At 37.7% G+C, this 13842-nt stretch overlaps 1 protein-coding gene across 5 annotated transcripts in view; it reads right to left on the minus strand.

Moving 5' to 3' along the window:
* The window catches only part of SKIC3 (SKI3 subunit of superkiller complex), a 47682-nt gene that overhangs the window by 12302 nt on the left and 21538 nt on the right, over positions 1-13842 (minus strand). For all 5 annotated transcript variants that reach the window (XM_072359669.1, XM_072359667.1, XM_072359666.1 and 2 more), the window contains 13 exons: positions 12768-12842; positions 12010-12151; positions 10729-10822; positions 10079-10156; positions 8450-8574; positions 7484-7607; positions 6441-6659; positions 5627-5699; positions 4812-4865; positions 4591-4702; positions 3277-3405; positions 2547-2668; positions 634-792 (listed from right to left, as the gene is read on the minus strand). In XM_072359669.1, the coding sequence (XP_072215770.1) occupies positions 634-792; positions 2547-2668; positions 3277-3405; positions 4591-4702; positions 4812-4865; positions 5627-5699; positions 6441-6659; positions 7484-7607; positions 8450-8574; positions 10079-10156; positions 10729-10822; positions 12010-12151; positions 12768-12842 (1506 nt within the window). The remainder of the gene's footprint in view (positions 1-633; positions 793-2546; positions 2669-3276; positions 3406-4590; positions 4703-4811; positions 4866-5626; positions 5700-6440; positions 6660-7483; positions 7608-8449; positions 8575-10078; positions 10157-10728; positions 10823-12009; positions 12152-12767; positions 12843-13842) is intronic.

Consider the following 13842-nt stretch of genomic DNA (forward strand, 5'->3'; position numbering starts at 1 on the left):
CATCACTAATGACATGAGAGAAGAGGCCAACCCCCAGCTCACTACATCCTCCCTTCAGGAAGTTATAGAGGGCAGTGAGGTCTCCCCTGAGCCTCCTCTTCTCCAGGCTGATCTTCTGTGATTCTATGAAAAGGAGGGAGTGAACACTACTACAGAGAAGGATTCTTCTTTTCCCCAGTCTCAGCTGACAAAAGAATGGTGACGCTTGATGTCAGAAAATCATGAAACACAAGAGAGATTTGTTTAATATCCTGAATAAGGAATTGTACACAGCTTACCTCCGCTATTTCTTATGGGGATATAGAGATCATGTAAGTATTTTACTGTTTTGACTCACATTGCCAAGTCATATAACCCTAAAAATGCAGGTGTCAGGTTTTAAACTCTAGCTGTTATTTTTACCTCCACATCCGCTTAATTTTACAAACAATTATCATTATTTCATAAATTAGAATAAAATTAACATAATATTACAGTTTTATAAAGAAATGAAAATTAGCTGATTTCTCTGTCATTGGCTGTCAGTGGACAAATAAAGGCAACCAGTGAAAAACTCTCACATAGCACAGAACTCTGCACAGAACTCACTGTAACAGGTGGTATACCAAAGTTAGAGAGAGAATACACACTTACTTGCCATGCTGCAATGGAAGATGAACTGGTCATGACTGTTTTGTGAAGCTCCTTCAAGATGGTATCTGGAAGCTCTTTGTGAGACTGCAACAACTGCTTGCATTGAATTTGTCTCAAAAGCAAAAACAGAACTGGGTGCTCAGGGCAGTTCTTTAAACCCTAAAACCACATTATATCAAAATTATCATTTACGAATATCAGAAGACACTGTCATTTTTCCCCACCAGATCTTTATAGAAAATAGCATTGAAAACATTCTCAGAATGCTTGCAAGACAGCATCTCTCTCTGCTCTGTACAAAGAAGTATTCCAGAAATTGATACAAGGAAATAAGTAAGATTTTTCTTTCTCTCTCATCTATCCTAAGTTCTGCACCTGTCCTACCATGGAAGGTTTCTGAAAGACAGATAAATGGCAGTCCTCCAGTTGTTGTTGCTTTTTTTTTTCCAAGTTTGAGGCAAAAATAAAATAAAACAATCAAAAACAAGCAAACAAACAAAAACACCCCAAAAAACCCACAGTGGTGATCTGAAGGATGATCCAAGCAGTTTCAGTTCTCTCACTGAGTGTACTTAATTCTCACTGAAACAGAAATTAACTAAACTCTTCCTGTAAAAAACAATCATATTAAAGAATGACAAAAAGCTAGTCATCTGCTGCTTTATCCATCTCATGAGAAAGAAGTTTCTCCAAGTCACATTATGTGTTATTTCTTCTTGTTTTAAGTCATGATATATCCAAAAATTTTACCTCAAGCCAGATCTGTTCTAAGAAAAAGCATTTGCACATTGCACCCACTTTTATTAAAAGGAAAATATAGTAACAGCAAGACCTTAATAGGCCCTTTGAAAAATGGACATATATGCAGAGACTTAATGAAAGAGAATAGAAGCTATTCGTATTTGTGGTAATTTTTCTTGTTAGCAAATGTGGAATTCAAGGAGTGCAGGGTCTGACCCATCTCTGCCAGTTACAACAACTGGGAATCCTAAGTTCCGTAACTGTCAGTGAGATTTAGTTGTAACAGACACTCTTATTCTGGTTTCTGCACAAATTGACTCCTTTATCCAGACTATGTAACTAACAAATAATAAAAAAAAAAAAAAAAAGCAAGCAAAATACCATAATCCCTCCCTGCTCCAGATATCAGCTTGTATTTGTAAAAGTCTCCAATAATTTCTAATGTTAGACAGGTCATTAGACACATTGCCCAGAAAACATCCTCTCCCCAGGCAAGCCAAGAGACAGGAAAGTGTACCCTCCCCTAAAAAACTAGCATGTTTACTTAATTTCATTTTTAGGATTTAATTAATTTCAACCCTAATATACAAATGCCTTAGGCAAGGAGCACATCTGCCTAACGTTAGTCAATTTCCTACTTGAAAGTCAAGGGTGCATGCTGCTAAGTACAATTGCTATTTTGCTTATCTTTTGCTTAGCCTTTTGTTTATGAAGACAACTAGACACACACACACCTGAAGCATGTTAACACTACAGTCTGGTTTCCCAAACGTGTTGCACCAAAACATTTCCTTTCAATGAACCTGTGGCATCTACTTGTAGATCTGAAATAGGTACCACTGCAACTTAACCACAGATCGGAAGATGGTTAAGTCCCCTGAAAGTCCCCCATCTTTCAATGCTTTGCTTTGCTTAATACTAGGTTAATATAAAAAAAAAGCAAGAGAGGAAGAACAAGTTTTGTCACCTATTACACTGCTTGTTTAAACTGTTCAGAAAGTTACAGTGTTGCAGACAGTGTCAGTATTTTGGCAGTGATGGTATCCTGCTTTGCCAACAACTACTGCAAGTTGTAGCTCTGACAAAATAAACAGTTACTACATTAAAGATTACCTGTTAGTAAAACGCACACAAAATTTCCACAGAATTCTGCCCATGTACTGTTGCCATACCTTGGTACAAAGTGCTTCAGCTTCCGAGATTCTACCACTCTCCTCTAGACTAGTGATAGCCTGACAAAGAGACCAGTCTTCAAGACTTTGGATGTAATTATGAGGAAGGTTATTTTCTCCAGCTGCAAAAGAAGATAAAGTACTTAACCAGATTACTGTGTATGATGTGGTGACATCCCCTGTTATGTGCTGCAGACCTGGCAAGTAATAATAATTTTTTGGAGTATCAGCTTGATGTGGCTTTTTTCATTGGTAAGAACATTAAGCAGATAGAAAACGTAATCCACTATTCGAGTTAATAGTTTGAGAATAACTGATTAAATACAGAATTTTATTTCCAGATTTTGAAATGCTACACACACCACACAACATGCACCTATTAATCAAGGTTAGCTATCTACAGAAGTCACGAAGCTCATGGAGCACTTTAGCCTTTTCTTGTCAACAGTGCTCCTTTGTAATATGATGATCTATCCATTAGGTATCAAAATAAAGAAGTGCTATTTAAAAAAAGCATTTGAGGCTCTGGATGGAAACACAAGCTACAATTAAGTAATTAATCCTAACTCTACATTAGGATGTGAATTTTTATGAGAAAAAATAAAACTACAGTTCAAATCACTTCTAAGCAACTTTCATATGCAGGCTTTTGAAATTCATAACAGTATTACAAGATTAGAACATTTCCATTTTATTTCATTTTCTTTTAATTGAAAGTTTTATATCTTACTTTTGGCTGAAATTGTAGATACAAGTGTCATCTCTAGATCTGTTTTCTTCGGTTGAGTGTTTTTTAGGCAGGCAACAGTGTTTTCAGCATGACAGGCTGCCATTAACACTGCCCAGGCAGCAGGATTATCTGGGAGAAAAGAATTGTTACAGACAACTCATGCCCATTGTAGAAGTCTGGTAGTCCACTTAGAATGGTCTTTACCAGATTAAGCATAAAAACATAGCCATCACATCAGTGAAATGGTACACTGTTAAGTAAGAGGTAGCAAGAAGGCAATTGAATTTCTTCAATCAGACAGCAGCTTACAGCAGCTCAGCCCAAGGTAGCAGAAAAGTATTTGCCTCCAACAAATGAGCTTCCTCAAAGCTTAAGACAAAGGCATGGCTTCTTAAGCCAGCTAATATATTTTTTGTATAGACATTTGTATGCCAGCTTGAGTCCAACTACACAGACTAAACCTCAGTACCTTTTAATACTATGTAACAGTGGCAGCAAAAATCCCAGCATGTTTTCTACAGCTTTTAGTCATGTGGACTCTACATAGTTCAGCCACTGGCATGCAAGTTATGGCAATCACAGGTAGGTTATGTTCCTGCTTCTAGGGTGAGCTAATCCAAACTCCATATAACTCTGACTTAGCCCAGTAAAGAACATCTTAGGTCAGCCTATGTACTGAATCAGACAGAGATAAACTGAGATTCGGCTAAATTTTCAGCCCAAAAATGATTAATTTTGTCACAGAAATGAAAGACAGCTTGAAGATTTTACTTTACTAAAGTAAAAAGCAAAGTATAACACCTATGGATAGCCATAATAGTCTTGCATATACTTGGGGGAAAGTAATTATATATATACTTTTTAACTCGAGGCCACACTGATGTATATTGTATGTTTTATGCGTTATTATCACTTCCAAAAGATACCCTCTGAAAGCCCCACTAGACTTACACTTCATACACATATTGAAGATGGCCATTTAGCAACCGGTGAACCGCTGCCTACAGTTCATAACCAGAATGGTGTAACAGAAAATATTCAACTTCTCAAACTAAATGAATAAATCTCTTCTCCTTAGCGTGACATACTGACCTGGTGAGAAAATGTGATTTTCCTTTTTATCTTAAATATAAAATAATACTTGTCTCTTCTTGCATCACAAGTTTAAATTTCTGTTTTTAAACATTCTCTCAAAAATATGCATGGACAAAGAGAAATAAACACAATCAAAGAAAAGCATGTATTCTGTTAACACAGTGGTTCTGCTTCCAATTTGTAAAACAAACAAACAAACACACTAGTGCATTTGAGTACCTGGACAGATGTGTACTGCCTTCTGAATATTTTTTAGAGGATTGTTTCTCTCATCTTCTAACATGTGACATCCTGCTGCCAGCTGATTGACTGCAACATTCAGTAGGACATCCTATAAAATAGAAGATGAATGACAGCACTGTAATGTAAATAATCAGACAGAATTCACCTTAGGATTGCTTAGGGAATTGTAAAATCTACAATTTAACAGTGAACCAAACCTTTCCATGTCTTAAATCAAGCGCATGTGCGATGTTTCCTGCCACAGCTCCCCCCTGTAAGATTAAAAAAAAATAAAAAGAGTTGGCTATATGACTATTTCAAAGATTTTATAAAAAATGTAAGGCAAGGTCCTTTTCTTTATGATACATTAGCTATATATATGCAGTCTGAACAAGGTAGTTTGTTCTGTAGGAAAGGAAAATTCTAAAAATCTCTTTGTAAGTAATTATGAAGAGACATTCTCAAGATATGAATGTATCCACAACTTCTTAAAATTTCAGCTACATATATAAACACATTTCCATGCATTTTTTGTACTTATTTGGAATACGTATTTGAAGTCTTTATTGGATAAGAGCAAACAGTAAGCACAGAAGCAGCAAAGACACAATGAAACAAGCAAAATTGACTGGACTAAGCAAATTCAAGCCTTCTCTCTCAATTTTGCATATATATCATAGAATCACAGAATGGTCTGGGATGGAAGGGACCTCAAGGATCACACACCTCCAACCCACCTGCTACATGGGACATATAGTCTAGCTTTTGCTTATTGGAACATTTCTAGTAGATTTCAGGAAGATAAAGAACCATTACCCTGTGAAGGATGCAAATAATGTATGATATAAGGATGCAAATAATGTATGATATCTTCAGTACATGCACTGCTCAGAACGTGCTTATTTATATAAAAAATCCTATTAACTAGTGAACATACATATACTGAAGCATGGTATCAGTTTTTATTTTCAGTTAAGAAATAATACAGACAGCATACTCAGGATGCGAACAGTTGTTAAGGCAATGTCCTTACTTTTGCCTTCTGTGGTGTATACAGTGGAACTAGTCGAGACAGAAGAGACCAAAGGGCAGAATTACCAGGGTAACTGCAAAAAGAACAAGGATAACAAACTTTTTGGTTTAGAAATGAACCTGGTCTTTCATAACTCTTGTAGACAGCTTCTATAAACACCACATGGACCTTCTTCTATTAGAAAGAAAACCCAGTGCAGATGTAAATGCACATGGCAAATAATTTAAAACAATCAACACAACTGAATATTATTATCACTGGCTAAAGAAATAAAGTGAACAACAAATATAAAGGTATATTGATGTTCACAGGAAGAAAACAGGCAAGCTCTAGTACTCAAGGTATTGTCCTCATAGTCTGAGGCACAAGGAACCTTCAATGCAGTTTTGAGAAATGCGCTGTTTCTGAAAACATGTGGAGGGAGGGTACGGTGTGGCTTGCTAAAGGCACTAATTAAAATTCCTACTCCCAATTACAGATAGGTAACTCAAAACACTGTTAAATATTGGCATTTATCAAAGAGAACAAACTGCTTAAGACGTTGTTTGGTATTAAATAAAAGGCCTAAAGATTTTTAAATTGAAAGCTCTGATGTGTACGATGAAGAACTGATCTAAGAAATCACCAATACAAAAATAGAAAAATCCTTACAAGTCATGAAAATTTTGCCACTTGATCTCATAAATCAGAGCTAATAAAGATTTCTTCACTGATTCCAAAATAAGGACCTTCACACCCGATTTTTTATTTTTTTTTAAAGAAGAATACTGCAACAAATTTATAAGGAAATCTAAAAAAATAACAAAATACACACCTATGTATTGCTTTGGAGACTTCTCTCTGGATCCCCAGGTTTCTGCCTTGTAGTGCATAAACAGCAGATGCGATAAGGCACCTTTCATAAATCCCATCACTCCCTTTCTCATGCTTCAGTAACTCCTTTAGGGCTGCTGTTGCAAGTGTAACATCCTGCTTTACCAGTCCTAGTGTGCACAAAGCCTTCAGACTTTCTGTACTAGGTTCCTTTAATGAGCTGTTGAATCAGAGGGAGAAAGAAGAGATTATTTTGGAGCACAAATTAAACTTAGTATTATAATATTTAATAATTATATTAACATTTAATATAATCTTTTTTTCAACACATCATCTATCATATGCTGACTTAGCAGTCTATCATGGGATTTTGGATCAAGCTAAGAACAGTAAAGTTGAGACCTCGGGATATGGAATACTGCAGTGGTTATGTACCATCTCAGCGTTCAAGCTTATCAGTCCAAACTACTTGGAAAGGCTCTCAATACATTTGTTGCTCTTCAGTAGCAGCCATAAAATGAATGGTGAGGTACAATGTGTAACACTTGTTTTAAACATATTTGCACTTCTAAATCAAGTCAAAAGTCAGTTACAGTGTGCCTGTTTCCAACTTTGCAACAGTAATCCAGGAAGATAAATAAAGCCAGGAACAGCCTCTGCTGAAAAGAACAGCTCTTCCAATTAGGCTGTTCAGAGAAATTAAGTACTGTTAAGTACATCAAGATGTGTTTTAACTTCAGGTAGTTTTTATATGGTTTCCACCATCTGTTAGTTTAATTACCAGAGCCAACTTACACTATTCCACACTCACTTCATTATGAGAGGTATTTTAACCTTACTTCAACAGTATTCTCACATTTATTGGAGAACTACTAGACATAATGAACGATATTTTTCTCCCACTGTCCACTGTTCCCTTTCCTAGCCCTGGATAGCTATTGCTGCAGCTGGCAGCATTCATCTGAGAGACAACCCTCAACAATTAACTGAGAATTAAGTAGGACAATAGAACATCGCATAGTGAAGGTTATTCCTTCTACTCACCATTTAAACAGCAATGTCTTTGCAGCATCTACTTTGTTTCGTTTATACTCTATTATTGCCAAGGCAGTCAGGGTATGTGTTTTATCTTGTTCAGACTCCGCAACAGACAAGGCTTTCTCATAGGCTAGTGAAAAACAAGTAAAGACTTAGAATTGAATTGGTGGGAAAAGAAAAACCTTATTTTTATAAAACCTCAGGAAAGGTACCATACTAGTACAAAAGTACAACTGTTTCAGGCTCACTATATTTCCACACCTGAAATCATACCGTAGAAGACACAATAAAAGTTTGGCTAAGGCCTTCGGAAGCTGCTGTATGCAAGGAAATGTCTGATTTGCAGGGATGCTTAGAGCCTACTTAATTGTACCAACTGGAAACCAATCTGGCAAGTAGTACTGAAATATCTAGAAAAAGAAATGAAAACTGCTTGAAGATTTTCCTGCGACAACATATTTATGAAATAATATTTGAGACAAGCACATGCAATTCCCATTAAAAAATAGTTATTTCAAATGTTGAGCTGGTTGCTGCATTGTGAGTGCTTGGGCTTCTACAGTGACAATTCAGCACACCTTTTTGTGAGTCTCCCATCTCAACAACATAGAACATGACAACACAGAACTTACGTTAATCACTAAAGCTGAAGTGCTTTGAACATCACGTTCATCTCCTACCCAGGAGCAATTTTTCCAGAAAAGTCATTTCATGATAGAAAGGAAAGCTAGTAATACAAAAGCTATGCAAACAGAAATTAAATTCTCAAAGAAATGTAGCTTTCCTTAGCTTTCAATAGTTCTAGCACTCATGAATAGATGAATGATGAAAATAGCTACCAAATGTGTACCTACACGTATACTGGAAGACTGAAATAATCTGAACTATAGTTATGTTGGTTAGATGAATAAATCTGGGTAAGACTCATCGTAAGAACTGCCCTGTCGTACTTTGAATTAGGAAGATGCTTACCTTTAATACTTTCTTCAAAGAGTCCTTTCTTGAAGTAGGCTAGTGCTATCCCCATAATGGCATCAAACTCAGTAAGGGGTATTGATGTATAAACCTCAATGGCTTTATCAAACTCACCAATGGCACTGTAAAAAAACAAAAACCATCATTAATACGAAGGACATCGCAACAGTGCTATGGTTGAGAGAAGATGTCTGTGCAATTAAGTATTCTGTTTACATATGGAAACTACTTCACCTGGACTGCCACAAGTCCATGGGGTTGGGTAGAATGCACCCTAGGGTGCTGAGGGAGCTAGTGGAGGTGGTTGCCAAGCTGCTTTCCATCATCTGTAAGCATTCTTGGTCCCAGAGGATTGGAAGCTTGCCAATGTGACCCATCCACAAGAAGGGCTGTAAGGAGGACCCAGGGAACTGACCTGGGTGCCAGGAAAAGTTATGGAGCACATCATCTTGAAGGAGATCACACAGCACGTGCAGGACAACCAGGGGATCAGGCCTAGCCAGCATGGGTTCATGAAAGACAGGTCCTGCTTGACCAACCTGATCTCTTTCTATGATCAAGTGACCCACCTGGTGCATGAGGGAAAGGCTGTTCACATAAGAAACAGTAAAGTTTTCAACACAGTCTCCTATAGTATTCTACTGAAGAAGCTGGCAGCCTATGGCTTGGACAGGTACACTCTTTGCTGGGTAAAGAACTGTCTGCAGGGCCAGGCCCAGAGAGTGGTGGTAAATGCCGTCATATCCAGCTGGCAACTGGTCATGAGTGGTGCTCCCCAGGCACTGGTACTGGGGCCTGACCTGCTCAAAATCTTTACTGATGATCTGTATGAGGGCAGCGAACACATCCTTGGTAAGTCTGCAAATGACACCAAGTTGTCAGGAAGTTTTGATCTACCTTGGGGTAGGAAGGCCCTACAGAGGGTCAATGGCATGCTGGCTTGTATGAGAAACAGTGTTGCCAGCAGGAGCAGGGAAGGATCAACCCTCTGCTCTCAGCTCTGGTGAGGCTGCACCTCAAGTACTGCATTCAGTTTAGGGCTCCTCACTACAAGATAAAGAGGTGTTGGAGGGTGTCCAGAGAAGGGCTATGAAGCTGTGAGGGATCTGGAGTGGCTGACAAGTCTTATGAGGAGTGGCTGAGAGAGCTGAGATTGTTCAGTCTAAAGAAGAGGCTTATTGCTCTTTACAACTACCTGAAGGGAGATGAGGTGGGGATCAGCCTCCTCTCCCATGTAAGTAAAGTGACGACTGGAAGAAATGGCCTCAAGTTGTGCCAGGGAAGATTTAGGTTGGACATTAAGAAATACTTCTATAAGAGAGTGGTCAGGTGCTGGAACGGGCTGCGCAGTCCCTGGAAGTGTTCAGGAAACATTTAGATGTTGTACTGAGGGACACAGTTAAGTGGGAAATACTGGTAATAGGTGGATAGTTGGTCTGAATGTCATTAGAGGTCTTTACCAACCTTGGTGATTCTTTGATTTTACACAGGTCTGGCTAGAAAGAATTATGTTCAATAAATTTTCTATCACTAACTTTCACCACTGAGCCTTAACTAAGTTTTGCACCACTATGTGCACTACATCCAAAGTTAGGAACTGGAAACATATATTTAATAGACACTTACCATAGAGATCTGCCGTAGTTTTGCATTGCTATATTATATTTCTCAGTATCCTCAGAGTTTTTTAGTAATGTAGCAGCCCTTAAAATGACCACAATTAAGAATAATTAACACATTTTTACATTAATTCTCATAGTAGAATAGGCAAGTTTTTTGTGCAAATATCTTTCTATGCATAAACACAGAAAGCATAAATAGAGCTACTTCTACAAAGTTTAATGTATTGGCAAACATGCCCTCCAAACTTGTTTTTTTCTCTCTCACCTCCCTCTACCATTTGAAAAGAGGAAAAAAAAAAAAAAAAAAAAAAAAAAAAGAGTACATTAATTACTATAGAGAACAAAGCTTTAAAAAGAACAACAACAACCAAAAAAGTTGAATCCCAGTCTCACTTAACTCCCACACAGTGAACTAGCTGAGTGTCCTACTAAGACACATAGTTGTGGAATGCTTTACTTCCCCAGTTACTTGTGTTCTGTGTTTACAAACTTGCATAAGAAAATTCCTACTTAGTACAATTAGTTGAAATGTACTGTTTAACTGTTTATAAAGCTTACTGAAGGAAAAGATAAACCCTTAAGCTTTTCAGCTGGTGCACAGAAAATGAGGACAAGGAGCTTCTGTAAGTAAGCATTCCAGCATGTATAATTTACCTCTCATAAGCATCTTTTGCCTGTCTTTTGAGTTCCAGATAGTCATTCAAGTAACCGAGCATTGTGAAAGCAGATGCATCATCTGGATTTCTTTCTAGAAAATCGGAATTTACAACATTGAAGAACATCATCAGAAAGAGTTGTGAAAAAGCATTAGAAAAACAATGCTGCATTGATGCTACAGTGTATGAATATATAAAAAAATCACTTTGCCAAGTGCTTCTGTCACTTGCTCACTGGAATCATTTAGACAGGCTGCAAGCAAATAAGAGATACTAAGACCGCAACATGACATGAGGCTAGAAAAAAATGTTTCAAATCTTAAGACAAAGTATTGACACAATGAATTTTAAGTTTTTTGGTTTGCAGTAGTTATGAGTTTTTAGGCTGCTTTTTTTGTAATGAAAGATAAAACTGTTCTTTTTGTACTGACTCCAGTAAAATACTAGTAGAACCTTACGGTTAATTTTCAATATTACAACTTTGAAATGCACATCAACAGCTAAAGTTACCTGCCATCTCACCTCAGACCAGAAAGGGGAACATAGACCCTTCCCACAATCTGCGTAAGAACATAGATTTTATAGATCAATATCTCACATTTCTCATTTCAACTTATTCTGTAGCTCTTTTTTTTTTTTTTAAAAAAAAAAAGAAGAAAAAAGGAAAAAAAAAAAAAAAAAGAAGAACTAAAAAAAGCAACAGATTACAAGATCAAAGATAGAGTTTAGAGAAAATCCACACTTGCTCTATTCATCTTTCATCTTCTGGGCTAGATATATGCAAGTCTACCGATGCATGAAGGCCACAGTGACTAGAAACCATGCTCAAGAAAATGTTTCGTCTCTTACTGAAGTTTAATACTATTATCTTCAGAATCTGAAGGTGAGGAAAATCCAAAACCAGTCTTATGCTCAAACACATGGAACACAGGCAAGAAAGCTAGCATCTATCTGTACCAAGCCGATATACTCAAAGGATGCCTGATATCAGACACCAGGTGGCAGATATAACAAGGCTCAGCTCCTTACTTTGCTCAGTGTTTGAAATGAAATCTGATAGAATGACAGAATTCATACCTATTTCATCCAGTGTGCTAATAATAATGATAAATTAATTAAGAAGTTCCTTTACTCTATTTTGTCTGCTTATTTTACAACACAAAAGCCTCTCCCCAGTCTGGTCAAATTAGTCTTTACCAGACCTAGTACAGACTTAGTCAAGTCAAGTCAAGTCACTTAGTCAAGCATTCCAGTTCAGTGAGGTATTTCAGCTACCTACCTGTGTACTTGCTCATAACCACCTGAGCTGCTGGAATAGCATTCATTTCAACAATGTTGTACAGATACTGCTCAGTATCTCTGTTGCTTTTATCTTGCAGCGTTGAACATACCCAGTGGGCATAGCCTTTTGCTCCCTCAGTCTCAAGAAATAATTAAAAAGAAACAAAAAACAAGTAAATTGAGGTTCATTAAACCTGCCCAAATAACACTGAAATAGTTAGAGATGATAATAACTCCCTGTTTTAAGGCAGAGTCTAGGACAAAAATCTGCATCACAGTTAAGCAGGAGAATAAAACACTAAACTGATATGCTGCACTCAATTCTAACTAGTCCTTTGAGAAGAAAGAATCTCACATTATAATATTACTGGTGGCACTCGTGGAGTAATGACAAATGAGAAAATTTCTAAGAGAATGTAAAGTCTTCCAGTTTATTAGAATCCAGGGTTACAACAGTATCCTTACTCTTTCTTGTTTATGTCTTCAATTTATGCCTTTGTCCAACTCTGTGGAACATCAAAAAACTTTTTCCACAACTTATGAATAAAGTTTCTTTGTCTATTGGGACTAAAGCTTTCAATAATGTGAATGCCTGCTATTCAGCGTCAGCATAGGCCCATGCAACAATGAAGTCAGACAGACTCATTTGAAATGTGAGCCTAGCTGTTCCATTGTTCAAGACACACCTGTGGTTTTTTTTAATTATATAATCTAAGTAGAGAGATTAAACAATAGGCATCTGTCTGTTATACTTACATGCATACTAAGCTCAGTTGTGTGCCTGAAGAGATCCATAGCATCATAGCTGCCTACTGCCTCTGCAACAAGAGCCTTCAGAGAAACAATAGTTGCTACAGTCAGGTACTTCAAAATACATGACATTGAGAAGAAACTCAGCACAGATCACTTTCAGCCATACCATAGGTATTTCACATGAAAATATTCTATTTTCTTATGCTATTCAAGAAACACCACCCCAGTCTCATGAGATCCCACCTGTAGCACTGCATTCAACTCTGGAACCCCCAGCACATGCAGAGCATGGACCTGCTGGAGTGAGGAGATGGGCCAGAAGGATGCTCAGAAGGCTGATACTCCTCTCCTATAAAGGAAGGCTGAAAGAGTTGGGGTGGACTACTGAAACACTGAGAAGGGCCTTATTACAACAGAAAGTTATGATAGGATAAGGAGAAGTGGCTTTATACTAAGAGAGAAGATTCAGATCAGTTATTAGGAGTAAATTTGTTATTTAAAAGGCACTGAGGCCCTCGCACAGCTGCTCAGAGAAGACATGCATTCCCCATCCCTGGAGGTGCTTAAAGCCAGGTTGGATGAGGCCCTGTGCAGCTTGACCTAGCAGGTGGCAACCCTGCCCACAGCAGGGGGCTGGAACTAGGTGGGTTTTATGCTCCATTCCAACCCAAGCTATTCTATGGTTCTAAGAATAAGTCAAACACTTCAAAAGTAGAATAAGTAGTCTTTGTATTACTGCAATTTGAAACTCAAGAACTTTTGCTGCTACTTCGCATTCCTCAGTACAAAGACATATGATGGGAACTTAATTTTGACACATGATGGCACTAGTCCTTATTTAGAACCCAGTTTCAATCAGATATTGTTAGCAGATCAATGGCATGGGATCATGAAATGCACCTATAGCAATAATAAACATGAGTCACAAGGACTTTGTGCTATTCACAGATGGCCTAAATACCAGTGGGAGCCTATCCAGCCCTCAGTGGTAGGTGGAGAAAGGGATCTCCCAGGAAGTAAGAGCTGAATTTGCACCAGGTACATAAAAGACTTACTGTTTTTAACAGTAAGTTGGAAG

The sequence above is a fragment of the Excalfactoria chinensis genome, chromosome Z (genome assembly GCF_039878825.1).
Source record: "Excalfactoria chinensis isolate bCotChi1 chromosome Z, bCotChi1.hap2, whole genome shotgun sequence".
NCBI lineage: Eukaryota > Metazoa > Chordata > Aves > Galliformes > Phasianidae > Excalfactoria > Excalfactoria chinensis.